Source organism: Larus michahellis, chromosome 1 (genome assembly GCF_964199755.1).
Source record: "Larus michahellis chromosome 1, bLarMic1.1, whole genome shotgun sequence".
In the NCBI taxonomy this organism is placed as follows: Eukaryota; Metazoa; Chordata; class Aves; order Charadriiformes; family Laridae; genus Larus; species Larus michahellis.
Window position 1 is genome coordinate 112547398 of NC_133896.1, and position 27949 is coordinate 112575346.

Genomic DNA, 27949 nt, shown 5'->3' on the forward strand with positions numbered 1-27949 from the left:
ATTCTCATGAAGCTTTCTTGGTTATTTCCCATAGGGCAAAAATACCTGCACGCTATATTAACAGGAGTACCATGGGATTAACGTGATGTAGCCTTTAACAAAGTCTGGCCTAGACTTTGATGATAGTATATACAGTAAAATACAGATTTGGGCCCTTAAATTACATCCTGAGACCATCTAAAAGATGCTAAGAGTACCATTGCAGATAGCAGAATAGACCAAGCCTTGCATACAATTATTCTCCATCTCCTTCAAACGACCAATAACATCTGTATCATTCTTCATCTAAAGAGTGACAGAATTTATTTCATCCTCATCCATGCTCTGGAAATACCAAGTAGCCTAGTAAGACACCTGCTCACAAATGCTAAGAGGTATGGAAGAAATTTGTTGCCAAACAACATATCTGCCTTTCTACTTTGCAAATTTATTACAAATTGAGTTTAAAATTGATTTGTGGCTTCCCTAACAGTGAAATTTTTGGCCCTCTGGGCAGATACAGCTGAAGGTGCTCTCCACAAGTCAAGTGGCAGCCTTCAATTGAAGATGAAATAATGTAGTTTTCATGGTGTTACAGACTTCTTTCTCAAGCTGCAGACTACACTGTTTACTACTGGATGTGTGGCGCATCATTATCTTGGCTTCCCCCTAGTTGTGTAACAAAGCACAGGTGAAGCTTCTTGCATCTGTTAACCTCCTGATTACAGCTCTATGTTTATTTATAAGTCAATCTCTTAAACTTTGTGTAATTACAAAAAGAAAATAAAACCCAACAAAACTTTGTTCTCTGCAATAGCCTCCCACATTGCCATGCCCTCCAAAAACAAAACTGTGGCCCCACTGATGCTGATGACAAAATTCCCAATGTCTTCTGCTGAGTCAGGATTTCATACACATCACAAGTCTTACCCAGTATAAAAAATAACATTTGTTCTTCAATACAGCTAAGGTCAACTGTGGATTAGGAAAAAAACAAAACCAAAAGAACCACCAACCACAGAACCAAAACCCACAACTTAAACTTTCACCCAGAAAGTATTTCACCCAGTTTACCTCGGAAGTCAGAAGCGTTCTCTTACAGGATTGTATAGTATATAATGTATTATGTATAATATTGTATACATAGATCATGTATATACATACAAAAGAAATTAATTATTCAAATAATATCAATGATTTCAACAGTAGCATCAGCACAATAACTTCCTTGAATGCCATTACTATTCAGTTTATGCCTACCTGGTATCATTTGCCATCTAATGTTAATTGTCTGTTTATAGAATATTCTAGAACTTTGTAGAACATTAAAAAAATCAGCTTAGATATTCAAAGTTGATTGCTCATCTATGTATGGATATTTTATAGATGGATAAAGTTCAACTATTTGTAAGAATAGGAAACCTAACAAATCAGTGTGTTATCTGTAATTCTCTCTAGATTGAAGGAGAGGATTATCCATGACAAAGGAGATTTATGTGCTTCAAAATTAAAAGGTAGACTTGATACAAGGTTAAACATTCAGGAAGGTACCTCTTTCCAACTTCACATGAAATTTGGCTTACCTCTGTAATTTTTTACTTTCTTTAGATTTACTCAAGACACTTGTTAGGGTTGGCAGAAGATTCTGTCTCCACAGAAGGTTATCTATGCACATAGAATTCACCAAGTAATCCTGACAAAGAACAAAGTTTCTTATAATTGTTCCTCCATCACCAACACCACATTCCCCACAACTTCTCCTGTTATTTCAGTCCTTTCATTCTTCATATTCAAGCAACATGGTTAGAAAACAGCAACATAAACCAATCAGAGAAGAATGAGATGAACAGATAAAAGCTGGGAAAGAAACTATAACAATTGACAAGAAAACAAGACAGAAGAAAGTCTTCAACTTTGAAATATAAGGAGGCAAGCTACATGAATGAAACATGGAACATAGACAGAAGGAGCGGACAAGCAGCACAGGGAATTAAAATTTGTAAAGACAAGAGCATATTTTTCTCCATTATTTCTCTAGAATAAATCTAGAGGTTTCTATGCCAGTGGTTTCTGTGTAGTAAGCTAAGGTGTCTCTGATTTTCTGGCCTATGCAGAGGAAAAAGTTGTAGAATTACAAATGCAAAGCATCAACAGTGAGGAGATTTTGTATTTGAAACTTGCCAAGCAAGGTACACACGTCTTTCATTATAGCAAAAAACTAGGAAATAGATTTAACAGGAGAGGAGAAAGACAGAAAGAGTAAGAAATGACCACAGATTTGTTCCATATCATATGACAGGAAAAGTATACATAAACCTGCCTTCATTCCTTACTTTTCCACTTCAATATTGTGGCTATAGCTGGTCCTTAACTTAAATAGATGCATCAACTTAATCTGAAAGGATTTTATTCTACATATGAATCGGGTTCTGAGGGACAGATGAGTTCTCTGAAAAAATGATGCTTCATTTGCCACATTAAATTGAACGAAGAGGGAAATGCAAGAGCAGGAAGGTCAGATAGCTGAATGTCACCATGCAACAATAGGTTTCCTCCGATTTCAGACAGGTCCAGATCCAGAGCTACCACTTCTTTCCAAACTCCTTCCTTAGCATATTTAGACTCCCAGAAACACAAAGCTGAGGATGGAGGGGAAAGATCAGGAAGGACAAGCACAGCTTAATGTTTCACCGCACCTGTGGCTGCTCCTCCCTTGCCCCTGTCCCAAATCCAGCAGTGCTGGATCACCCTCTTACCTCGTTTCTCTTTCATAATGCAGTGCGGTGGGACTATCGAGTAACAGGAAGGAAAATTGTTACTAGAGAACAGATTCATGGTCCATGATTCTACCATTCTCATCCTCCTGGACCTCAAAAATTGTCTTGCTTTAAATGCCAAGTAAAGAGATGCAGCAGCAGTAACAGTTCAAGTTACCCCTTCTTCCTTCACCATTAACACTAGCACACCTCTCCCCGCTGTCCACTGTGTTCTTAGAGACCAGACCTCATTCTCCCTTCTGCCATGGAGTTCCCAAGTGGCATTGGGCACATCCTTTATATTAACATATTAACAGTTAATCCAATTTTGCTAATCAACATCCACATGCAGTGACAAAAATGTGTCTGTTTTCCCACGCAGTTCTCAGCAGGAAGAGGGACAAGAGCACTTTTGGGCTAACACTGAAGAATGACTGAGACAACATCTGCTGTAATTTATGAGGGAAAAATCCTTGATCTCAGCACTTGCAGCTTTCATGGAAGTTAACTGAAAGCCTCGGTGGTAGTGTAGATGGTATTTAAATTACTCCTAAAGTCTGTGTGGATCAGGAAGAACAAGAAAAAAAAACACCACACACAGAAAAACCACACACACACTCCCACCCCCATCACCAGACTGTAAGATAGAGCCAGCTCCCTGTAATTTAACTTACAACTCTTCCATCTTCATCTTTCCCCGGGGGCAAATTCAGCCCTGACCTAAACAGACACAAATTCCACTAAATTACACTGGGACTGAATCCAGTACTGCCAGGTCACCCAATATCCTCAGAAATATGGGTGAAACCTATTTTGTTCAAATGGAGACAACAAATCGGTACAAGTTGCTGCACTATTTTTCCAATTACATCATCATTGAATTTCTCTATTATCTGCATGTCGCTAAATTGAGTCAACAAGATATTCTAAATTGGTAATGAGACCCTTAGCCATTCACCACTTATTCCTGTTAAGGAATGATACAGAGGCCTGCTCTGTTCACAGGGAGTCATCTGTTTCTACAGCACAAATCGCAGTTCTCTGCAGTCACATGTTCTGTTTCCTTATCGATGGATCTCACACACATGACCTCTTCAGCAATCTTTCTTGAGAGATACAGTCATTGTTTTAAGACTGCTCTTAAGGCTAGGTTTCATTAAGCACTTAAGGAAAGAATATATTGTCTATAAATTCATCCTGCAATCAATTTCAAGTGAAATCTGCCATAACTCTTGTTATTTCAATAGTCTACTAATAAAGACAATATTGTCTAATCACTTATACCTGTTATAATATCTGGCTACATAAAACCATTTTTAACTGCAAAGGTTTAAAATTAGCCAATGACATTTGGTTAAGCACACTTTCAGAACGTTATAGGAGGTGACGGTCAAGTGATTCTTGCCACGGTACACAGTTAATTCAAAAAGCACACTTTAGAGAGTGAATAAAGGGTTTCACAAACTAGAGCAAGAGTAGCATGATTATTAACAATTCTCTCTTTCTAATTTTAACAAATGGCATGCAACATTACTTTTCAAATTCTGCAGACATGCTTCAAGAATACTGCATATACTGAAGTATGAAGATCATTTGTAAACAACTTCAATATCTTGCATTAAAACTGGCAGGGCCACTATGAAGACCTTCTGTGTACTCTATAGCCCTAGCAAAAAAAACCAGAAGGTATCAATCATCCAGTTTGAACAGCAGCTGACTGAAGCTATTCATTGAGTTGCGCATTGCTACCACTGTGGCCCTATGAATAAGTCTCAATATCTCCCCCTCCTTTTTTTATTCCTCTAAGTGGACTCTTAACAGCACAATTTTTTTTCACTCTCTGAATGGCTTTGAGACACCAGCTGAAAAGAAACACCATTAGTAAAAACAAAAGTTTTCAAAGAAAAAGTGGGAACAAAGTGGATATATTAGAGACAACTTGTGATTCATGGCCTATACTGTGCTTTGCCCCTCTCTTTACCTCAATACACTCTTCGGTTTTACTGCTGGATAAGAGCAGGGCAGACTACTGCACTTCTCCTAGCAACCAAAAAAATCACTTAGAGAAAAAAGGCATGTTGTCTGCTGAAAGGGAGAACAGAGAAATTTGGGGTCATACAAAGTCAGACGTATGTTCTTTTGCATTTTATCCTAAACTGAGCAGTTGTCAAAAAGGATTCGGTAAACAATAAACAGTTCTGGTTTACCCTGATTCATATTTAATTAAATATCTGTTTGTCTACTTGTCACACATTCCATTTTCTTTTAATTCAGTGTTCTAACAGTTCCTACAACTGTTTACAGTTTTGCCTTCAGGGACATAAATTCTATTCCTTACAGTTTCTAAAGTTATTTTCTTTCATTATAAGTGTGCAGAGATATAATTATATCCCTACATAGACAAAAAACTTTTTTTTTTTTAAACTAGATGTAAACTATAGTGTAAACTATTCTTAGAGGTTTAAAGACAACAGTACTAAAAAGCAATTTTATCGTAGGATCCCCCTAGTCCAGATTTTGGGATTTCACCCCATGAGATTTGATCTTATAGAACAAGTTGTCTGATCTCATTAGGTAAACATCACATTTCACAGTTTAAGACAATGAATCGAATTCATGCAGAAGAAAAAAAAAAAACACAGAAGTTCTTATAATTCAGGCATATATAGGAATAGATACATCCCATTCACTAGCTTAAAATCAAAGCATATTTTAAAACCCTGTTTGGTAACAGAACAGATGTAATAGATCAAGAGTAAAATGCTTTATTTCTGATAGTTAATTTTTTCCACTGAAAGTCCTTTGTTTAACAGCCGTTACCTCAATGTAAACCAACTATTTTAGTCAGCCCACTGAATTTCTCTTACATATCATAAAAACAAATACACAAAAAATCCAGCCACTCTATCACAGCACTTCTGCAGTGGATCAAGTTAAAGCCAGCAAAGACCTTAGTTCACTGCATCAAATCACAATTTAGCATTTTCTTGCAGCCACTCCAAACAAATCTGGACTCAGTTTAACAGAGACGTTTATTCACTTCATGGGTAAGTGATATACAAATGACATAGCAATGATAAACGCCTAAACATACTGTGTATAAAACAGCCTCAGTTATTAGGCATCAGCACTATCATGTTAAGCCTGACAGTAGTCTTTTACTCCCCTTTTCATGCCCTATGCTGCCTGATCCACCCACATGCTCTGTACCCCAGCTCCGCTGCTTTTCTCTCTCTCCCCTCACTCCCTGTTTCAAAATGGGGTAGGTCCTTTAGTCCATCAAGCCACGGACCTGTAATCACGCTACTCTGCCACTCCTCCTCCCAGCTTACAGTGTGTCACTTCTCTCCTCAGAAAACTGTCAGAGCAGGGCAGTGCTTGTGTATATGTACATGCAGGACCAATAAGCATCGCCAGGTCTTGAAGGTGACATCATGTGTGGAGCACAGTATTTCATCTCTGGAAACTGATAAGGAGGATGCGCCTACAGATTCTTTTTCTGCAGCCTCCACTATGGAGCGGCAATCCCAAGGAGGAGATCAAGTTGACTAGAGAAAGGAAAATTAGGTGAAGAAGACACACTTTTTCCAACTAGCTCCTAGTTCAACAGCATTGCTACACCGTTTGAATTTTTCATAATACTGACATGAAAGAAACCATTGTCCAACCCTTAGTTACAAAGTTCTCTTTAGGATACAACATAAGCTGTTAAAATTGACCACTCCTTTTGCCAGGATGAAGTCATCTGGGCTACAGGACACACGGACTTTGAAAACTGCACAGAATGACAGCTTGAGAAACCATGATTATAGGGTTCACACAGCATTAAAATACTTTTCATAACTGCTTCTTTACTGTTGAAATTTTCACAGCAGTAAAAAAGTACCTCTGGTACCCCGGCATGAAGGGTTCCTCCATTCACTGTGAATGAGAAACAAGTTGACTGATGCTAGTTAACTGACATTTTGGTTTTAAAAGGTTAAATTTTTTCCACTCGGTTTCTCTTGTAATCAATGGCAAGCGATTAACAGAACTGAACTACTGAGTTTACTGTGGTTTACAACTTGCTGCTGGCCATTTATTCTTTAAATATTTGTACAATCTGTATTTATGACAGACATATTATGGAGCAACTCTTCCCACCTTGGCAACACTACACTGAAGCTATATAGGCAATGCATTAAATGCATAAATACAAACTAAAAGACCATATGCTGCAACAGACATTATGGCATAATTGTCTAGGTAAACCCTAATGAGGTAGATCATACTTCAGCTTCTGGCATCCCCACTCATCCTACCACTTCATTTCCATATATCAGACCAAATAAACTGTTCTCCCACTTGATCTGAGAAAAAGTGATGAGAGAAATTAAAAGTAAATTATAACAAAGCATAAAAGAGTACAACAGCAGGCCACTGTCTTTCATTGTAGTCAGATTGAAGAATTCTTCTGAAACTGAAGGAGTACAATGAGGATTCACTTACAAGAAGGGTAATTCTGCAAGCAAACATCACATATTATTAAGGCTCCCCAAATCAAGCTTGGAATGATGTCTTATGCAATGAGCACCTGAAAATGATGAGGAATTAATTTGAAAGTGCGTTGTGTTCTTTCTGTCACCATTCACATAGCTAGGTAGAGCTGAATGAGTATCTCCACAACCAGGACAGATAAATAGCATAAGAGGTTTGCAATACACCCTGGATGCACACAATCTCAATTGGTTCCAAAATATACTCTGCAATCATTAGAAGACTGGTGGCCTTTATTCATCAGTAAGCCAAAGATACATTGTTTCCTGGTATAAATATCAAGACAAACAAGTAACTCTATTGTTAAGAAAAATTAAACTGTGTGGTTTTTTTACTGACACGGTTTTGCAGTGCAATTAAGTTCAAAGAGAAACTAAGCACAGGGAAGCATGTTTGTAAATCTATCTAGAACGTAACAAGAAAGTTAGCTCAAAACCCAGTTAAACAGATGTGTTAACTCATAGAGGTGCACAGATAATAACAATTATTTACTGAGTTTACAATTTGCTTAGCCAAAAAAATAGCTGAGGTAGAGTGGTAAAGACTACAAATTCAATGCATACGCAGAAGCTGCTTCTGCCAGAGCATTGTTTAAATTAATATTTTCACATCATGTTTGTCTATAATATGAAGATGGATCTCAATTAGGCTTAGCCACTAGAGCACAGCAGCTCAATATAGGTAACAGCAGGTTATTACATGGGTACTACTGGTTAGTTTGTCTATTGTTGTTCATGAATTTATTGATGAAAGTTATTATTTTAATAAAATTAAGAGCACATCTTGGATCTCTTCCATCGCAGCAAAGCCAAGATAAGCCACAGAGATGGAATTAAAAAGCCATTTCTTACTTCATGAACTTTTGGCTTGAAAAAATATTAAGAATGCATATCATTACATCCACAATCCAGCACAAGAAGCAGCCTTCTGATTACAAAGGGATACTCTGTACTAGTAAAGAGAGCACTATAGGAACAAGAAAGGAGCAAGCAGGACTGAAGCAGCAACATGCACTTGTACCCTCTAGTATTTGGAAGGTATCCCCACGGAAGGATGCAGTAACAAGCCAACTTCATCTTGTAACAAGATTACATTACATGAATTAAGATGCAAGCCTTTACTTACCGTAAGTCAAGATATCACCACTGGCTTTCAAGATCTTTCACACAAAGGAAATAAATTTCAGTGGTGCAAATCAGGTCCTAAATTATCAGGCCCTTGTTTAATTGTCCACTCTAACAATAAAAAAGTGTTAACCACAGGGGATTAACAGTTATTTTGTTAAAGAAAGGGTCTGAGGTGAGGACAAGACCAACAACTCAATCTTATTTCTGGACACATAACTTCAAGGGCAGACAGTCCACAGTCTGCATCATATAGTAGAAGCCAGGTGTGACAGTAAATATGTTAAGACTAAATCCTGCACACATCTTTATTTCCGTGCAATTATTTTGCATTCAAAGATTTCCTAACTAACAGTCCACATGACTAGTCCTGCATAAAAGGTATCCACAACACTTTCTCTGAAGTAGCAATTTAAAATCAAATTCTGTATCCTCCTATGTACCAAAATTAAAAGGAACTTTTTTGGAATATACAAGGCACGTGTACTATAAAAATGCAAGTGTGCATTGCAAAAGTGCAAGAAAGATTAGATAACAATAAGTGTTCTTTAAAAATTCAGCAGTTAAACACAAGAAATGCTTGTTCAGTCCAAACCAAAAAACGAACACATTTATTTATTTGGCGAGAGCAAATGCATACTTTCTTCTGCACACAAAACAAAGATTTCTATAGAAGTGTAGAAAAGAGCACCAGTAACCCAGCCTCTTGGCAAGAGACAGCATCAATATGATTACTAAGTATCCTCCACAAGGTTGGTATGAGAGATGGTGAGCCAGATGGCAGCCACAGGAAGAGCAACCTCTGCCACGCCAGCTGAGATAACAGATAAAACCTGACAGCAGTGTTCCTCTTAGGTGGCTGAAACAGAATGTACAGAACCTGTCAGCAATCTGTTTAGCCAAGATCGATATATGAATAGCAATTCAAGGGTAGCAAATGGCTAAAAAGCCATTGCATACTCTTTAGTAATTTCCACTAAATGGTTCAGCAGCGGACAGAGCATGTCTTGAATTTAGTGCTATGAGCCTACATAGCATTGCTATAGAAAGCAACTCCTGGAAACAGAGCTGACTGGACAGACTAGCCAAAGCCTCCATTTCCTCTCACTGAATTTTTTGGCACATCTCCTTGATGCTTTTTATGCATCCTTGAAAATCTACTTATATCCTTTTGTCTACTTTTAAGATTATATATCTTTAGCCTGCAGTGCTAAAACTTGTTTTCCTTAAGCAACATGAATCTCATCATTCCAGAAAGTTCCTAATGGAAGAATTATTGTAGTAAGTCCAACTCAACAGAAAAGTTTAAAAACCCCTATTCTCCCTTTTCTGAAAGGATTGTGGGGTATCAGACCTTTTGCAGTGTACCAAATTATCAAAAGAACAGTAACAACAAAATCATTTGAATTACTACATTACTTTTCAAACATATCCACCTCTGGAAGTGCAATGACATGATTTTCTCATTGCCTATCTTTTGCACGTAAATATATGCTGTTGCGATAATGACTTACCAGACAGGAAATAAAGAAAGCAAAACATTAAGACTAATTCAGTGAAACATTTCATCATGGGCATAAATTCATCCCTACTCAGCAAAGTTTTAAAGCATATGATTAACTTGGAACACATGTTTAAATTCTTATTAACTTCAATGAGATTCTGGATAAGTTATGGAAGCATACTCTCAAATGTTCTGCAGAATTCGGTCCTATGGAAGAACAAGCTAAAGGAAATAAAAACACAAACTCTCCACTTCAGAATTTTACTCTTAATGCATTAAAATGCACATATTCCACAGAAGCAAAGGTTATCCATCAACAGAAAAACCCACATGAGAGATCAAGACCCTGTCAGCTCTAATACTCACTGGAAGAATGTACTCTAGCTTTATATGTAAGCCATGTTCTCTGATAGGCAACTGAGACCTGCACAAGGCCACAGATGTGTAGCTCACTGGTGTGAAGAAATAAAATGAATTTAAAAAAAAAAAAAAAAGGAAAAGGAAGATTAAATGCTTGAGCCACCCTACCATTTCAGATGCATGCTTTTCATTAAGAAAATAAATGCTTTTGAAATATAACAATATGGAGATAAAATGCTGCTTTTACAGAATTATTCTTGCATATCTTTAACGCCATCACACATTCAAGAGCATGACACTTGAAGTTTTTAAGGGACAATGGCTAAAAGCCATCCCTGACATAAAAGGTTGTAATTTTCATTGAACACACTATGAGTCCTACCAGGGTAGGGTTTGGCCCACTAAAACTAGTGTCTGTGGTAACATCCACGCACCTGTGTTCACAGCAGTTGTGAACTTTTCCGTTAATATTCATTCTTTCAAGCTTTACCAACGATTGGAAGAAAGATAACAAAAAACACATAACAATGAAAGAAAAATCAATTGAATGCTATTAAAAAACATGTAATCAACTGTTTTAACTCCAATAGCTAGTGTTTTGTTTTATGGTACAGACTCTGTCTAGTGGGGTGTGGTTTTGTTTGTTTGTTTTTTCAAGAACAGTAACCAAGATTGATAGCTAAAGAAAAAATTACAGTTATTCCCTCAACAGACTGCAAGAATATGGATAAGGCTACAGGAAAATCATAAGCACAATCATAATAAAATAGACACATATATGTATGCTTTCTGCCATTTTCATTAAGCTTTGCAATATTCAGGTGTCATAACAGCATGGACAGAGAAAATAACTTTAGAAGACAAAATTATCATTTTGATCTACACCACTGTGTACTGTGTAATACCACTGCTGAATTACTAAACAAAACTAATGTCACAGGGAAGAGGATGGCTAACATGCTTCAAATACTACAGTGTCTCTCTCTGTCTGGAAACCCAACCCCAAACCCAACAATAAAGACACCTCAAAACCAGAAATGCACTAAGAGGTAACTTTCAAACAAACCAAGGACCTATTAAACAAAAGGTCTGTTGGGCTTTGCCTTTTTCTCTTAAATTAAAGCATTACAAATAGCGCTAATGTTGTTATATATCTTTTCTAAGCAACTGGTGGTATATGTCACCCTAAAGTGTAATCGTAATTACTATGCTCCTAAGGAGACAAAAGTACAGCGTGCCAAGCTTGCATGCCAGTATTTCTTCAAAGCTACTTGTTAGTCATTTCGGCAATAATAGCGTACCTCCACTTGGTCAAGATACGCTATCCACAAGGCTTTTTATTTATTTAAGAGAGTTGTTAACGTAGGCAAACTTGATAGTCTCTGCAATATCTTCCCACAAAAGGGGAGGATCACATCTATTCTGGGCAGTTTCTTGGCATTTTTTTTTTCTAACGGTCCAGCTCTAAACTAGCTACGTGCTTCACCTGCACCCCCCACCCTCGTGTCCTGTAAGGCTAAGCCAGAACAAAGGTTCTACTTGTGTTCCCTATAACAAAACCAGAATAAATTATATCTTGCTCCTGTCGTTCCAGCAAGCTGGTTAATTGCATTTGTTTCATATATCTCCAAACAGCCTGGTACATTAATTACATTCTGTAACACCAAGCTCCTCTGATTCACTCTGTCACTTCCACTGAGCACTTTAATTGTATTCCTTCTAGCTACATACAATTTTAAACACTTACTAATAACTACATTTCTACAGCCTCATGTTTTCAGTTTGTATGCAAAGATATCTCCAATACTGGTGGTCTTAAAGTTAAGGATCAAAATACATTACAGTAGGAAAAATAAAGCAAACAGAGAACAAAATCCCCGCAAACCTATGACCGTGCTGATAGACGCAAACGTTCCATTAAATCCTTTCACAGTTAAAACTTCCTACTGTTTAGCATGTACATACATTATGCAGAAATTTTCTTATCGGTAGACCAAACTGAACATTAAACTGCATAGCATATTATGCAACCAATGTAAAACCGTACTTGAATGTCTCCCTGTTCTCATCTATTTTGCCTCCTTTCTTGCTAGGGGGTGGGGGAAGATGAGAGGAGGGGGAGAAATACCCAAAGCAGCCTGTGACTGCAAACAATAAACCTAGAGTCCTTGCTTCAGGACTGATACAGTAAATACTGTAAGCAGTAGCTTCCTGGAACAGTTTGCTCTAACAGACAGGCAAAACCAGCCAGAGTCCCAGACATTAAAGTCACCTAAAATCTAAAACACTGTTTAGAGATGCAAATACTCAACCCTAGGCAGACTGCCGAGCATTTGGTCCCAGCACACACTCATGTAGAACTGTATGCTATTACAGATGCTCGCTTCCTAGTTCTGTGCTTGAACTACTGTAATGCATCTAACATCTACGCTGCAGTACAGCGCCAACCCCTACTTTGAAAGACCATTTACCGTTGTACTTAAGTTTCCGCCCTGCTCAAGCGTACTTCCCTAAGATGCTAATTTATAGCTCCCCATTCATTACTTAAACTTGAAAAGCGCAAGAAGTGTTGTAGAACAGACCCAGAGGGGAGAGCGCAGGGAAAATCCACCCTTTCCCCCCAAACGTTGCTGAACTTCATGACAACGCTCCCTCCGGAAAACCCATAACGAGGGGGTGCAGGGGAAGATGATGGGTAGACCCTCCCGCCCCACCCTCCAGCGAAGCCCCACCGTGGCGGGACGGCCGCACCGCACCTGCACAGCCCCACGGGAGTGGGTGGAGGTGATGCGGGGTGGTGGGTGCTGTGGTGTCCGCCTCCCAGCGCCCTGCCTGCCTGGTCTGCAGCTCGCCAGCGCCTGCTCCAGTCTCCGCCAGCGCCAAAGGAGGTGTTTAGGGACTCTGGAAATTCGCCAATTCGCCTCACCTGGAGCCGAGGCAGAGTTAACCTATTTATTTCATCAGCCGGCTCTCCCGGTGGAAAGTTTAACAATAGGAGGAGGCAAAGTAATATCAGCTACAACAGCTGTCTGCCTTTCCTTTCTCCTTCCCGCTTCCCGCCCCCCCCCAACACACACCCTGAAATAAAAGATTTAGCACTGTAGTTTTTACTCTTTCCTCGCTACCTCAAGCTGACGTTCTTCCATTCATAAGCTGTTTTTCCATTATGTTAGCAGACGGGAAGGATTGCATCTTGGAAACACATATTCTCCCTCCCCCGCCCCGAAATACCATTTTTATACAGAAACAAACTTAAGGCTGTGTAATGTTAAGGCTTATAATGCCGTCCATGTGCTGTCCCAAATCAGATTCAGATGAAGGGGAATTCTGCACAGAAATGGCACATCTAAAATAAGCGAACTTACCATGGACTTGAAATAATGCAAATCCAAAGAGCAGGAGTGGCGTCAGCAGACCCATTTTGACATATTAAAAGCAAATCCCGATGGCTTGTGAGACCAATTCCACAGAGATCCAAAAAAAAAGAAGTATCCAAAGCCAATAAGAGGTAGGTCCAAAAGTTTTCAGTTTCCTAGCAGCTACTTAAAGTGAAAGGGGAAATCTTGAAATCAAAAGCTGCAGATGGAAAGGTCTTGAATGTGACACTTTTAGATCCATACAGATTAGAGCAGTGAGCGAGCTCCGAAGGCTTCTGCTTTGCACACACGCTCCTTCCTAAATTCCCACCAATCCAGCCCAAGCAGAGGAATTATTCAAGTGTGTCTAAGACTCTCTTTAGGATCCATGGCAATCCAAAAGCAAGCTCCTTCTTCGGAAGACAAGGAGAGCCTCTGAGAAAGGGCCTGATTCCTAGAAAGTGCTCCGCAAACTTCCCGGCACTTTGCAGGAAAATCATTGGCTTGGTTTGGCTATTTTGCTTTCCTCTCGCCCTCCCCCTACCCCTTTCTCTCTCTTTCTCTCCCAAATCAGTTCAAGCTGCAGAGTTTCTCACTTAACTTCCATAATAGGAACGCCTAGGCAACGTGCTACAGGAGGGGAACGGCTTTCTCAGCATCCCCTCAAAATAAAGCCCTGTCCCCTACACCTCCCTCCTCACTGAAAACCAGAGCGGAAACTGCTTGAGGGCAGCAACTCCAGCGCGGTGCCGCGGCGGGCGGGCTGCTGCCGTGCAGTTCTGGCGGCGGGGGGGTGCGTGCGGCTGGGGGTGCGGGGAGGGGGCTCCCGCCGCCGCAGCTCTCCCGGGCGGCCGCGGACAAGCCGGCGTCCGCCGCTGCGCTTCGCTCTCCTCTCCTCCTCTCCCCTCCCGCCGCCTCCGCCTCCTGCCGCCGCGGACACACCGGCTGGCAGGGAGAGGGAGGAGAATGAGCGCGGCTCCCGAGGCTGCCTGGGGAAGGGAGGCTGCGGGGTGTGGACTAAACCACTGCGCTCCACACCCACGCGTCCCCCTCTCCTCCCGGGGTAGGGAGATGAGGACGGCGATGTAAGCAGACAGCCACAGGACTGGAAACGGGGCTTGCTGCAGGCAGTGCCCCCCTCCCCACACATACCCACCGCTTCTCTTCTACAGTTGGGTATAGGTAGAATTTACATGATTGCTCCTCACCGCTTCCCATTTAATGGGCAGCTAATTTTTCGGTAAGCGATTCCATGGAACTGTTCTCTTAATTATTCATGCCCTCTCTCGCACATACACTTTGGGAGCGAGACTCCTGAAAGGATCATCCCCCCGCCCCACCTCGAGATTTCCCTGCTGACCCGCTCTGTGGGAAAGGAAGGCGGCAAATAAAATAATAAAATAAAAATGGATCACGCGTGACCTACAAAGGCTGTAGGACCGGCGGGCCCGCTCAGCCGAAAACCCGGAGCGAGCAGCGTCTCCCGCGCCCTGCCCCGGGCCCCTCGGCTGCAGTGCAACCCCCCTCAGCCGCAAAGTTTCGCGGAAGCGACCGCCGTCCCCGGAGGGGGCCGGTGAGGAAGGGAGACGAGAGAAAGGGCCGCGTCGTCGTCGTCCCCCTCAAGACACTAGGGAGAACAGCCCCTCTTCCCGCCACGCACAGGAACGGCAGAATAAACCCCAAACCACCACAGAAAAAAAAAAAAAAAAGAGAGAGAGACAGGGACCACCCGAAGGAAGGTGCGATGTGGAGGAAACCGGAATTTAAGAGGGACGGGTGCCGGGAGAGGGCAGAGGGTGCCCGGGCAGAGACGCACCAAGCACGGGGCGCTCGGAGAGTGACGGGCCCGAGGTGACGGTTAAGGCCGGCGTTTGCCGCCGCGCGCCGTCACCGCAGCCAGCGCGAGCGCCGCACGGTGAAGCTCGAGCGCCCCCTACTGGCACGCGGCAGACACGAGCCACCCGCCCTTGCCCGGCGCGGCCTTTTGTTGCGGCGGAGCCCGCCCTCGGCGCGCGCGGCCCCCTCGGCGGTCCCCGCCCCGGCGCGCGGGAGCGCCCAACGGCCGCGGCGGGCCAGTGGGGCCGGCGGCGTGGAAAAGGCGGGTGTTGTGACAGGAATGACGGAGATTCGGGAGCGGCTGCAGAGCAGGGAGCCGTTTCAGTAGGCGACAAGTCTTTTCTCCACCAGACAACCCGAAACGAGCAGGATTATACATAACTTTTCCAAAGCAACCTGTTCAAATACGTTGGTAGCGTATTTAGCCAGCCTCTGTTTTTAGTTTTTAGAGGGACGTTAAAGTTGAGGATCTTTTTAACGCAATGGTGCTAGATAAAAATTAACTGGTGATAAAAACGTGTGAGTCAACGCGTTGATGCACTAGGATGAGCAGGGCTATTTAAACAGAAGGGACTTACCTCCTTACGTGTTAACCAACTAATCAAAATATTTTTCTCTTATCAAGTCTTCACTTTTTTTAATTTTGCATATACTAGACATTTATTCTTTTAATAAGTTCTTCACGTAAACGATCTGAACCACATTCCTGCAAACCGTACACTGCCCACACGTACTCAAATGAATGGTCTGCAAGTTATTGATTCTTGTGTGTAATTAGTGACAAATATTTTACCGTTGCCAAATGTGGCAGTGTGAGGTGTTTGTAGCTTTTTTAAGTGTCTGAGAAGATTATTGCTATTCCATACAAAGCCAGATGACAACTCCAAAGCCTCTTTATGCAAATCAGGGAACGATGTCCTTCTATACTCACAGTATGCCCTGCAGATAAATATATATTAATGCATCTAAAGACTACCTTGTGAAGGCGGCTATGATTACGGCTAATTAGGGTAAGGTGATCAAAATGGTATTCTTTGTCAGTGTGCTTGTGAATTGGCAAAACCAGAAAACCATAAATCACCTACCTGACAGCAGTATGTGTAACAAGACATGAAATATTAAAGAATATTTCCCTTTGTAGTGGACAATTCAAGGACACAGTGTTAGTCAAAATGCTGACTTGTTTATTACAAAGTTTTAAATTGGAAATAGCTATACACTGTACAGTTCTTTTTCTGCTGCTCAAATAAATTTAAGATAAATTTAATAATAGCTGATATAGACCATAACATTTTGTAGGTATATACAGTCTTCAAATCCCTTACGTACAGAGGTACCTGTAAAAGGATATAATGACTCATATGATATGAACATTCTCAGTGAAATCAATAGGTTATTCATTATAGTTGCTACTGGTTTATTCATTCACTTCTACAGAATACTGCTTTTCAACTACTAAACACTTTGAAAAACTTTGAAAAGTTTCAGCCAAATTTAATCAAGGATTTTCAAGCATTAATTTTCCCATATGTCGTTCAGTGATTTTTTTCTTTGAGAAGAGTTAACATCCTCCAAAATGGCTAGCAGAGTCTGAGAGCATTGGGAAACTGTCTTTTGTATTGGTGCTATTTTCCCAAATTCAGAAAACTCGGCTAAGTTTGGCTAGTATACAAACGAACAAAGAAACAAACAAGGTCAAAAAATAAAAGGTAACTTAGAGATCTGCTGGAGCATTACAGTGGAGGTTCACATGTGTTATGGCTTACAAACACAGGATGTGTCACAGATCAGAGTCACTAGCCTGTGAGCAGAGTTTTCTCGGAACAGTGTTTGCTTCCATTACAAGATTCAGTCCAAATATTAGAATCAAAAAAAAACGTATGTTTGTCTCTCCAGTTGTTGAGTAACCTCCTATGAACATGGCCAACAAGACAGATGTTCTTTGCTTGAATAACAAAGTCTGTACAGACGGACTGTATGTGCCAGCTATTTGTTTGGCTATGAGCAATATGCCACCTGATAAAATACTTGTGTGAGCAGGATGAGGAAAAGACATGTCAGTATCAGTGCACATAAAGCTTCAGTTCAAAGAGTATTGTTGAAGTGGAACTTTAGAACAGGGAAATGGCACAGTAAGATTGCCCTGATTCATACTGAGGTCAGTCATCAAATGAGGCAGGACTAATTTGGTAGAACAGCAGTTAGATCAGACGTATATCAGTGGTACAAGTAAAGGTTTCATTGCTTCCCCAGTTTGATGTTTCATATCTGTGATTCCTAGGCTTATATACCTGCATTAAAATGTATATTGAGTATACGAAAGGTCAGATCCAGTGTTTAAAGTATGAGTGTTCTAAGACTAGCGCTCTTTTCAGGTGAGCTCTACCATTCAAAGCATTTTTCTTCTAAGTCAACATTACCATTTCTGGTGTTACAAACGTATATAATACACTCTATTTCTGAATTGCCATAAAAACCTCTTGTTATCTTCGCCAAGAGGATAGGTTGAGTTGAGATGGATCATATAGCATTTATTCTGGATACTAGAGCTACTCATTCAGGGAATTGCTGAAAGTCACTAGAGATCTTTAATATTCAAAAAGATAACGTGACGTGATGGTCATATAATTTATATGCAGGCAACTAATTTAAGTATTTAAGTTAACAGACTAGTCTTTTTAGACTCTGGAGTAAAGGAAAAGGCAGATCCAGAGGATAATTCAGAGCATGTAATGGTAGGTAGCCTCAGAAACCCAAAAAGAAAAAGGCAAAAAATGCCACAGTGAGCATGGACTTTCCCAGAGAACATGCTCTTGTCTTCCATCTGTCTGATGTCATCTGACTATTGTATACATGACGAGAAAAAAGAGAAAATAATTTATAAGTTTTAATCCTTATCAATGCTGAAGCATGATTATTATTCCTGCTGCAATCAATAGGGTCTTCCACAGGAAGATTGGACACTGAGAGGTAAATCAGGCACTCAGTCCAGGAAAAGAAGACGTGTTGCTAGAAACAGTTTAAGCATTGTGGCTAGATCTCTCTCTTGAAGGCCCTTGAAAATTAGTTTTCTGCTGTCCCTGCCTACCACAATTTTAACTAACTTACTCTCCTAGACCACTCTTGTGGATTAAAAAAAAAAAAGGGGTGCCAGAAGCGTGTGTTTCTTTCTCTGTATCACAGGTCTCTCTTACTTGCAGCACAGAGGGTCACTGTCTGCTTCAACATTAAAAAATTCCTGAGTTGTGGCATCTGACTTGAGAATATTCCTATGGAAATAGCAATCAAGCAACACTAAGAACCCTATTTTGAAACATCCTTACGTTGCTAGACTGTTAGTATGTCTGCACTGTTTTCAGTTACTAGTACAGCTACAATGCTTACCACAGTTATAAGAATGATCTATACTGTTGGTAAGATAAATATTTGGTAAATTAAATTATTGCAAGTTTTTTGATATACATCATATGCTCAATTTAGGTTTTGCATCCACAGCTCATTAAATGTGCAAAAACTGGTAACAGAAAGATGGTACAGTTTCTTGACAATTTTTAAAACAGCCTCACCTAAAATAAATTTTACTTGATTCTGTTATTTTTAACTGAAATTCAGAGTAGTCAATAAGCACAAATATTTATATGTTACGTATGAAGTTACCACATAAAGATTTTGTATATCCTACTTTCCATTTGTTCTATGTATGTGCTTTTACCACCCATAAAAAAAGATACAGTGTCTTTCACACTTTGCAGCTTGGTCAAAAATTCAAGAAAGCAAATAAATAATTCTTAGTTAAAAAAAGCATTTGAAAATGGATTATACATAAAATCAGGGTCAGATTTCTCCGTCCTCCAGGGCAGAAGGGCGAGGTGAAAGGAAGCTTCTAGTTGTGGCATTCACAAAAGAATTGGTAAGTTTACTGCTGTGTGAAATACAGGTCTGTGTTTTCCTGCTGAGTAAGAGATGGCAGTACACCAACCACCCTTTGAGATACCTGGAGTTGCCATTTAAATAAACAACAGCATCTTTATACTAAAGGGATAAGAGAAGCATATATTAGAAATATGTCTGTGACTAACTAGTAGGGCTGAAACTCAAAACCTGTTGTGTGAAGCGAACAATGCCTGTCACAATCATAGCCACTAAAGCCGTTTCAAAACTGCTGGACTTCATATAGACTTACATAGACTTGCATGGAGTAGGTGGAACCATACTTTTTTCAGAGGTGCACAGGGATGGGACAAGAGGTAATGCACACCACTTGTGATGTGGGAGGGTTCTAGTTAGATGTCAGGAAACCGTTTTTTACCATGAGGGCAGTCAAACAGGTGCTCAAGGGAGCTGTGGAATCGCTCTTGCTGGAGCTATTCAAAACCTAATTGGACAATGTCCTAGACATTGAAGGTGAACCTGCTTTAAGTTGGACTAGATGATTTCCAGAGGTCTCTTCTGACCAATACTTTTCTGAGGTTCCATGGTTCTATGAGTGGCAATACTAGCAAAGTTCTGAGCATGTAAGTGTACTTGTTTGACACCGAATGCCAAGGTTTCTCAGTAGAGAAGTATATACTACACTGTTCAGTAGTACTCACTTCTGTCATAAAACTGCATAAAACTGCACACACAAGCTATAAATAAAAGAATTGCTTGAGTTTCCTCAAATTTAAGCCATTTCTGTTGCAATTCTAGGAGCCTTTGTTGAGTGACCCCTAAGTAGACTGAACAGTGACTATTACAGGAATAGAAGAGCATTCCTTGCTCTCTTGTGATTGGAAACGCTTCCTGTTGCAATTGCAGTATCTAAAATTAATAGCCTTTCTACCAAGTGTGGGAAGTTGCACATCAAGCTTATGGCTGTCCCCACATTGTAGACTGTAGCATGAGTTCATTATTTGCAACAGGACACGCTGCATCCCTTCCAGTCTTTCCACAGACTACATCTAGCTAGCATTCTCCATGTCAGGGATTTCCTCTTACACACTAATATTTTCATCATATTGATACGTCTGTACATCGACCATCTGTAAGGGTTGTGAGTGTTCCTGTCTGCTACATCAGGAACTTGTATTTCCCTCTCTTATATCCAGGACACTGTGTAATGTCTAAGGAAGGAAAAGTCAATTATTTAATAAGATGAAGGCACCAATTATGGAATAAAGTGCGAATCTGCGTAAATAAGGACGTGAAAGACATTTTCTATCAACTACAAATAAAATAAGACTCCAAGAGTAATTTTATTCCTTTGATAATGTAGTCCTCTATCCAGACATTCATTTTTAGTAAAAATTAACAAAACTGCACTCTGCCCTAATTTACATACAAAAAATAAAACCATTCCTTGAGTGACAAGTTAAGCTTAATTTCAAAAGACAGTTTAGGTTTCCAGAGGGCATAAGGTAGTTATTGAATCATTCAAAAAAAGAACAAGCATTTAAAATGAAGAACCGGAAGAGGATAAAATCTTATCCCGCTTACACGAGAGATGCAAAGGTGAAATTCTCACTAGAAAAATATATTTCATAGTAGTGCGATCAGACTGATTCATGTGAAAATAAGTGTAGCTACTGCACCCTGACTTCCAAGGATCAGAAATTAAAGCTATACAGCAACACAACATTTATAACTGTATGATACACAAATAAGTCTTAAGATGAACACCATATTCCTGCGTAATTATAACATGTTATGCTCTCTTATTAAATGACATATGTCACATTTTCCATAACAAGTGCATATTGACAGCCAACTACATTAGCCAACAATATTTACACTTTAATTACAGCTTTTAAAATGGAAATATGTAACTATATATGTACATAAGTTGTTAACAGGTCAGAAATTCCTACAAGGAGATCCATATGTAAATGTCCATTATGTAGATATCCATGTATAGATGGGCAAATATTATTTACAATAGGAAGTGTTGTTTAATTTAATAAAGTAGGAGACAAGATTTATTATTTCATTACCAAGTCAATTAACTTGAAAATTCTAATAGACACATAAGTATTGTTTTTCAGTCTTAAACGGCTTTTGAGTTTAGCTGGATTTTATAGTTACTGTTTCATAGAAGAAGAAGCCAGACTTACTGAGTTCCCTTTGTTATCTCTGGCCTCCAAAGTTTCAACGGCACAGATAGATAGGTTATTGCTTAGCATGATTTCTGCTGTACTACAGTCCTCAACTGTAATCATATATTAGTCAAACCAAGGACCTGTTGTGGTACCACAGAGCTTCTGATTTATGAAGATGTCAGCTCCTGAGAATCTGGTCCATCACTATGGTGGCAACCCTAACAGCATTAGAGGCTCTTGCATGTTTCTACCAGTGGGTTGTAATGTTCCCATCAGGCTATGATTCTTTTTTGCAATATGGTGCTGTCAACACTGTTCTCATCAGTTATACATATCAGTGGATTATTAACAATATTTGTCAGACTTCTATATTAGTTTTGTCCCAGAACAGCCTTGCCTCACTTCGGCAATAGAATTACATTTTGCATTGTCTCAAGAAATGCTTTTAAATTAGAATTGATGTTTCAGTCATATGATTTTTCACTGCTGATGTAATTTAGTTTTCTATCTAAATTTTTATATAAGTATATGACTTATTTTTTAAAACTGTGATCCTATTAAAGGCAGCTGAAGCACAGAGAGTTCCCACAGCAGAATTTGGGCTAATACCTCTCCCTTGCATGGCAGACTCAAAGAGGGGTCAATACTGACATAAATGTCAAAAGTAAATTGAAAAGAAACATAAAAGAGGAAAAAAATGAAACTTCAGAGCAAGACTTCACCTTAAAAAGTATGCATTTAATCAAAATGACAAATAAATAAGTACAAATGTAAACACCAAGTATCCTGTACAATCACTAGAGGAAATATTGTATTTTGTATATTTTGCAGCTAAAGCTATTACAGGATTTAATTGCTTTTACTGTATACAAAATCACCAAACTTTTATGAGGAAAATATGTGGGGATGTTTTTCCTCTATGCTGCATATCCTATTATACTGGGAGCAGCTGTGCCAGTACATGGTCCCTTTAAAGTCAATAAAACTGTACATGCAAAGGGGCCAGCTCAGAATACCGAAACAGAAGCCAATGACTCATTTTAACGTCTGTCTCTGAACTGAAACACAAAATAGCAATTACCTCAAAGCTGCTTACTGCCACAGCTAGGAAGACTCTTTCACATTTAAAGCACACTACCCACACAAAAGAAAATCCGTTTTTTTTTCTTTTTTTCTTTTTTTTTTTTTGCATTGTACAGCTTGCAATACTGTGGCTGATGGTGGAATTTAGCATGTTTCAATCTGAGTCATCAGTTCAAATCTTGCCCATGCTGGTGAAGACCAAAAGTTATTACTTGATTCCCAGCTTAAATTATTTTAGTCAGCTTTTTGTAGACAAGAGAAACACATTGTAAGCTTATCTTACCCAGACAATCAGCAATACTTCAGCCTTCTAGGACAACCTTGAGAAGAATAGGGTATTTTGCACTGCCATGGCCCAGAAGGTACGTATCTTGAGAATGAGGAAAGAATTGGGTTTCAACAGCATCTACCACAATGAGATCCTGTAACCAGGATTGTGTATCTATGGACTTCTGTAATATAAAGAGTAATTAACTCCCACTTCCACATTACCTGCTGAAAGATTTTCTAAAGCAAACGAGTCTTCAATGATTCTGGCAAAAAGTTATGTAAAAAACTTAACTTTTTATCATTTCCCAAGAAAAAGAAGAATCTGTACGAGCTCTTTAATCTGTAAGTGTCAGGTCTATTAAAATTTCAGTTTTAAAGTAAATGACTCAATATATGGAGTAAAGCTACAAGATAATTTTTAAGTAAAAAATGGTAAATACTCCTAGGTATGAAATTCAAAGTACTGTAGTAATGCTTATAGATGTGTAGGTGGCATGAAATCATAGAATCATAGAACCATAGGGTTGGAAGGGACCTCTGGAGATCATCTAGTCCAACCCCCCTGCCAGAGCAGGGTCACCCAGAGCAGGCTGCACAGGAACGCGTCCAGGCGGGTTTTGAATGTCTCCAGAGACGGAGACTCCACCACCTCTCTGGGCAGCCTGTTCCAGTGCTCTGCCACCCCCAAAGGAAAGAAGTTCCTCCTCATGTTTAGGTGGAACTTCCTATGCTCAAGTTTGTGCCCATTGCCTCTTGTCCTGTCCCCGGGCACCACTGAAAAGAGCCTGGCCCCATCCTCCTGACACTCACCCTTTAAGTATTTATAAGTGTTGACAAGGTCCCCCCTCAGCCGTCTTTTTTCCAGACTGAAGAGACTCAAATCCCTCAGTCTTTCTTCATAAGAGAGGTGTTCCAGTCCCCTAATCATCTTGGTTGCTCTCTGCTGCACCCTCTTCAGCAGTTCCCTGTCCCCTGTCCAAATAGTGAAGATATGCGCTGGATTTATTATTTTGTTGGTATTTAAAAAAGAATATTGCTTACCATTCTGAAGAATAGAAGGAAAGAGGTATTCTCATCTAAATTTGAACAGAATTTACTTGCGAAATTTCCATGAGTGCTTACAGGACTTATATCCTCACATAGCAAAAAGACACTAGAAGTCTTTTCCAGTATCCCTTGGAAGAAACGGTACAGCTGATTCAAATCATTGAAATAATGCATCGGTCCACCTGGGAAATTTTTCCTCTTGGAGTCCTAGAGATCCTTTTAAGTGATCTGTATTTCAAAGAAAATTGGCTTAAATTCTGATGTACTTTATTGTCATCCACCACTGTTCTTTAGTGGTTTTGCAGGGACATAGGCTAAAACTGATCATTTAATCATAGTAGTCCTGACATAGAATTCTGCGTACAAACTTTTCTTTCCCTTCTTTTTTTCCCCTGTAAATCCATTTACTTTTCCTGTCATCTGACGTGGAAGTTGGTTAGTGATTCAACGTATGCTCAATTAGAACAAGTTTGAATCCGTTAATTTTCAAATGGCCATAAATCTACATTGTTCAAATGAAATGTACAACATCTTCTGAGTCAAGAAGGAGCTTGCTTTTCAGTCATCAAGAATTCGCAGGGTCTACCCTTAAACTACTTAACATAAAAATACCAAGGATTATATTTCTAAAATCTTCTGGATGCCTGAATGTATCAGTGATCAGTGTATTTGCAGAAAAGTGGTTTTTTGGTCCCTGCATACAAGCTTACAGTTACTTAAGTCATGTATTTGACAAGCAATATGTAGAAAAAATGGTACAGCCTTCTCTAACATCAACATGACAAAAAGAAGGGAGCAATGACTCTGGAGCTGGATGTCTGATACATGCAGAGATCTCTCTTCTACCAGAAATAAGACTATAGATGCAAGAGCGGCACAGGAAGTTTAGGGCATCTGAACTGCTAAATTCTGGATTTGTAAGCAGTGACTTAATCAGAAGACTGCTAAGTCAAATAACAATGGTAGATCAAATGATTGAGGAAAGTATTCCTTAAAAGAGTGTCAAGATGAGCAAAAAAATGAAATGAGGGCTGAGTGACAGCAAGTAAATGTGAAGAACCTCTAGATTCTTATAAAAACGTCTTGAAACATCTTAAAATACAGTGGAAATTTTGGATTTGAGTTCTTTTAGTTCCTAGGAATCAAAGCTACAGTAATTAATAACCACATTTCATAATCTAGGCAAATATCTAGGGTTTTTTTTATGTAGGGAAATGTTCCTTATTACATTTTCCAAACTCTTGCTTACCATTAACATTTTAGATCTATATCGTATTTAAGATGCTTAAATCAAACTGCTTAATATTCTGGACTGACAGGCTCATTAAGCAGAACAGTAGGATTGCTGTCATATGCACTTCAGGCAGTTACAGCAGGACGTTTTCTATTTTTAATTCCAAATGTTGAAAGAGAAGTCTTTATCGTTAAAACTGTAACTATAGTTCTTCTCTCTGAGAGGCATTACTAGATGTTTGACATCTCAACTCGGATGATATTTTGGTTCTCTTACATTCTAAACTATTCAACCAAAAGAGTAGGGTGCTGTGTACAACAGCTCTGGTATAGTAGTTGTCCATTTTTTATTCAATTCATAATGTCTATTAATTTATGCCTTTCAATATTAAAGAATCATCTTGTAGCTATAGGTGTTTGGACTGGTGACATTGTATGGTAACTCCTGTTTGGTCTGTATTATTTTAATACATGAAAAAATACCTATCAAAATTTATTCAATGTTAAGAGCAAAACAATTTTGCAGAAAAATATTTCTCCAAGGCCAGGTTTATCAAAATTATTTAAAGGTGCTTCACAGTGCTGATAGCATCTGTGTGAAAGCCTCACTAGTGTTGCAAGTCAGTGCAGGTTAAGTTTCTAGCAATTAGTTTCTTTTGAAGGTTCTTAACAGGTAACTATCTAAATATTTTTATTCTGGCAGGGTATGAAACTTCCATCATGCAGTCTTTGATCTAGAGATCTAGAAAATAAAATTAGAGACTGTCCAAAGGGAGTCTGAGTACTAAGTACTCTTCTTTCAGACCAAATAAAAAGTACAATTAGAACTCTTTCAGTAGTAAGGTAGCTGGTATTAATAGGAATTACCACAGGATTCACCAAGGAGCATGGCTGGGCTTGGTCACAAGCTGTGTCATGTGTGCTGACATAATTACTGACGGAGAAAGCCAAGACAAAGGCCAGAAAACAGTGAATAAAATTGTAATGAATAAGGACTGCCATAAACAGGAGCAGAAAGGCATTTCCAGGGGAAAGGCAGGAACACAAAGTTAGGTTAGCAGACATACGAGAAAAGAAACTACCCCCAATGATATTTTTGTTATTTCACAGAAAAGGAATCGTATAATCTTTGAAGAAGCCAGGAAGGATTGAACCTGCTTCAGTGTCACCCCCTAAAGAAAAAAGTCACAAAATGTAAGTCAATACAACAATTTGCCACGTGTTGTTCTTTTGTATTTGCAGTAACATAAGGAAAGAATAGGTATTTTAGCAAATATTTTTTCAGAATACCAGATCTCTACACTAAAATCTAGTCCTAGGTTACAGCAGCAGCTGATAAAACCATTCTGGTTTTTCTGATGTTTCCTCAGGAAGTATGATTGTAAAGTCTGTTCAAAGAGTCTATTTGTAGATCATTACCTTCACCTTTTTTTTTTTCTAATTGTATAGAAGTTGAAATTGTAATATAAGTAGTAATTAAATCTTACTGCCACATTAAATCCCACTGCCACAACAAGATGTTGTTGTTCCTACAACAACTAAGCTGTTTTTTCTTTCTCCTTTCTTTCTCTGTTGAGATCCAGCTGAAAAGTAGAGTTCAGCTGAATCGCGGTACTGTTTTGGAGGATGACCGTATGGTTAGTTGAGACTACTAAGGGACTTCAAGATAAAACATCTTACTGTTACTCTATTCTTGTCAAAACTCATTTCCTTGAATACTAAATATAAAAAGGGTTATGATGCCATTTTTATTTATACAAGCATGCACAATTATATGTTTGCATTCTTGTGAGCAATATAGGAGTTTGGACATGATGCTGCTATTTCTCTTATGAACCAGTTTCTGAACTGAGACTCATAGCTATACATGATTCATGTGGGTCCATACAACTTTTTTTTTTTTTGCAATAAAAATAGTCTAGAATTCCTTTAACTGGTGTTTTGGATTTGTTTTTATAAGAGGCAGAGACTGTAAAAAAATAAAAGTTCTGTTAAAAAAGTCCATTGGCAACCTCAATAATATTGTTCTGTCTACTTATTTTCGCTCTTTTTTCTCAGTGTAAGGTTGCATACTGAAGGCATTTCCTCTGAAAGTTAAAAAGTGAGGTCACTGAAACAATTGTGATAAGATATTCTCTCTGTAGCTTCTGAAATTAGATATGTCTATCTTATCACCATGTTTGATTAATTCCACTACAATAGAGTCATCTCTTGTTTTCATATAAGCTCCTTTCAGCTTCCATTTAACTCCTTCCTTTTTAGTTTCCAAAAAAGGATAGACCTTTTGAAAGAATAATCAAAAGAAAGCAAGAATCTGGGGGGGCATCTAGGAGATAAATTTCCAATTTTGCTCTTGAAGAGGCGCAGCTACTTGATAGATCAGTCTCTAATTTTCCTCCCTGATCTGCTCAAGGTGAACATTGCTGACTTAAGAAAAGGTCTATGTAATTTGGTAAGTTGACTAAAAGAAGTAAACCACTTGGTTTTAACAGATATAAATTCTAGCACCACCAGATATGACTCACCTTGTTCTCAACAAGAAGCAACTACCTTGAGAGAATTAAGCAAAATAACTTTTGGCTAGGACAGTCTGTATAAAGCAAAGCACTCACTGTGTGTTAAAAAACACTTTAAAATATAAAACCTTTAACAGTCCACAGATAGCATTACAGCCACATGACATTACTTGAAAACTTGCCCTGAAGTATATCTCAAAGCTGCGGTAACTCCCATTTCATATAAAAGGAAGATGCATTGTTGTTAAGCCTTTTGTTATATCACACTGAAAGCA

General features: G+C 39.2%; 1 protein-coding gene across 17 annotated transcripts in view; it reads right to left on the reverse strand.

The window, feature by feature from the left end:
- ROBO2 (roundabout guidance receptor 2) overlaps nucleotides 1-27949 on the reverse strand; it is a 1122909-nt gene that overhangs the window by 461813 nt on the left and 633147 nt on the right. The window contains exon 1 of one of the 17 annotated variants that reach the window (XM_074599435.1): nucleotides 13625-14662. The exons of the other annotated variants lie outside the window; for them this stretch is intronic. Coding sequence (XP_074455536.1) covers nucleotides 13625-13679 — 55 coding nt within the window. The 5' untranslated portion in view covers nucleotides 13680-14662. Of the gene's footprint in view, nucleotides 1-13624; nucleotides 14663-27949 lie in introns of those variants that run through there. 17 annotated transcript variants of the gene reach the window in all.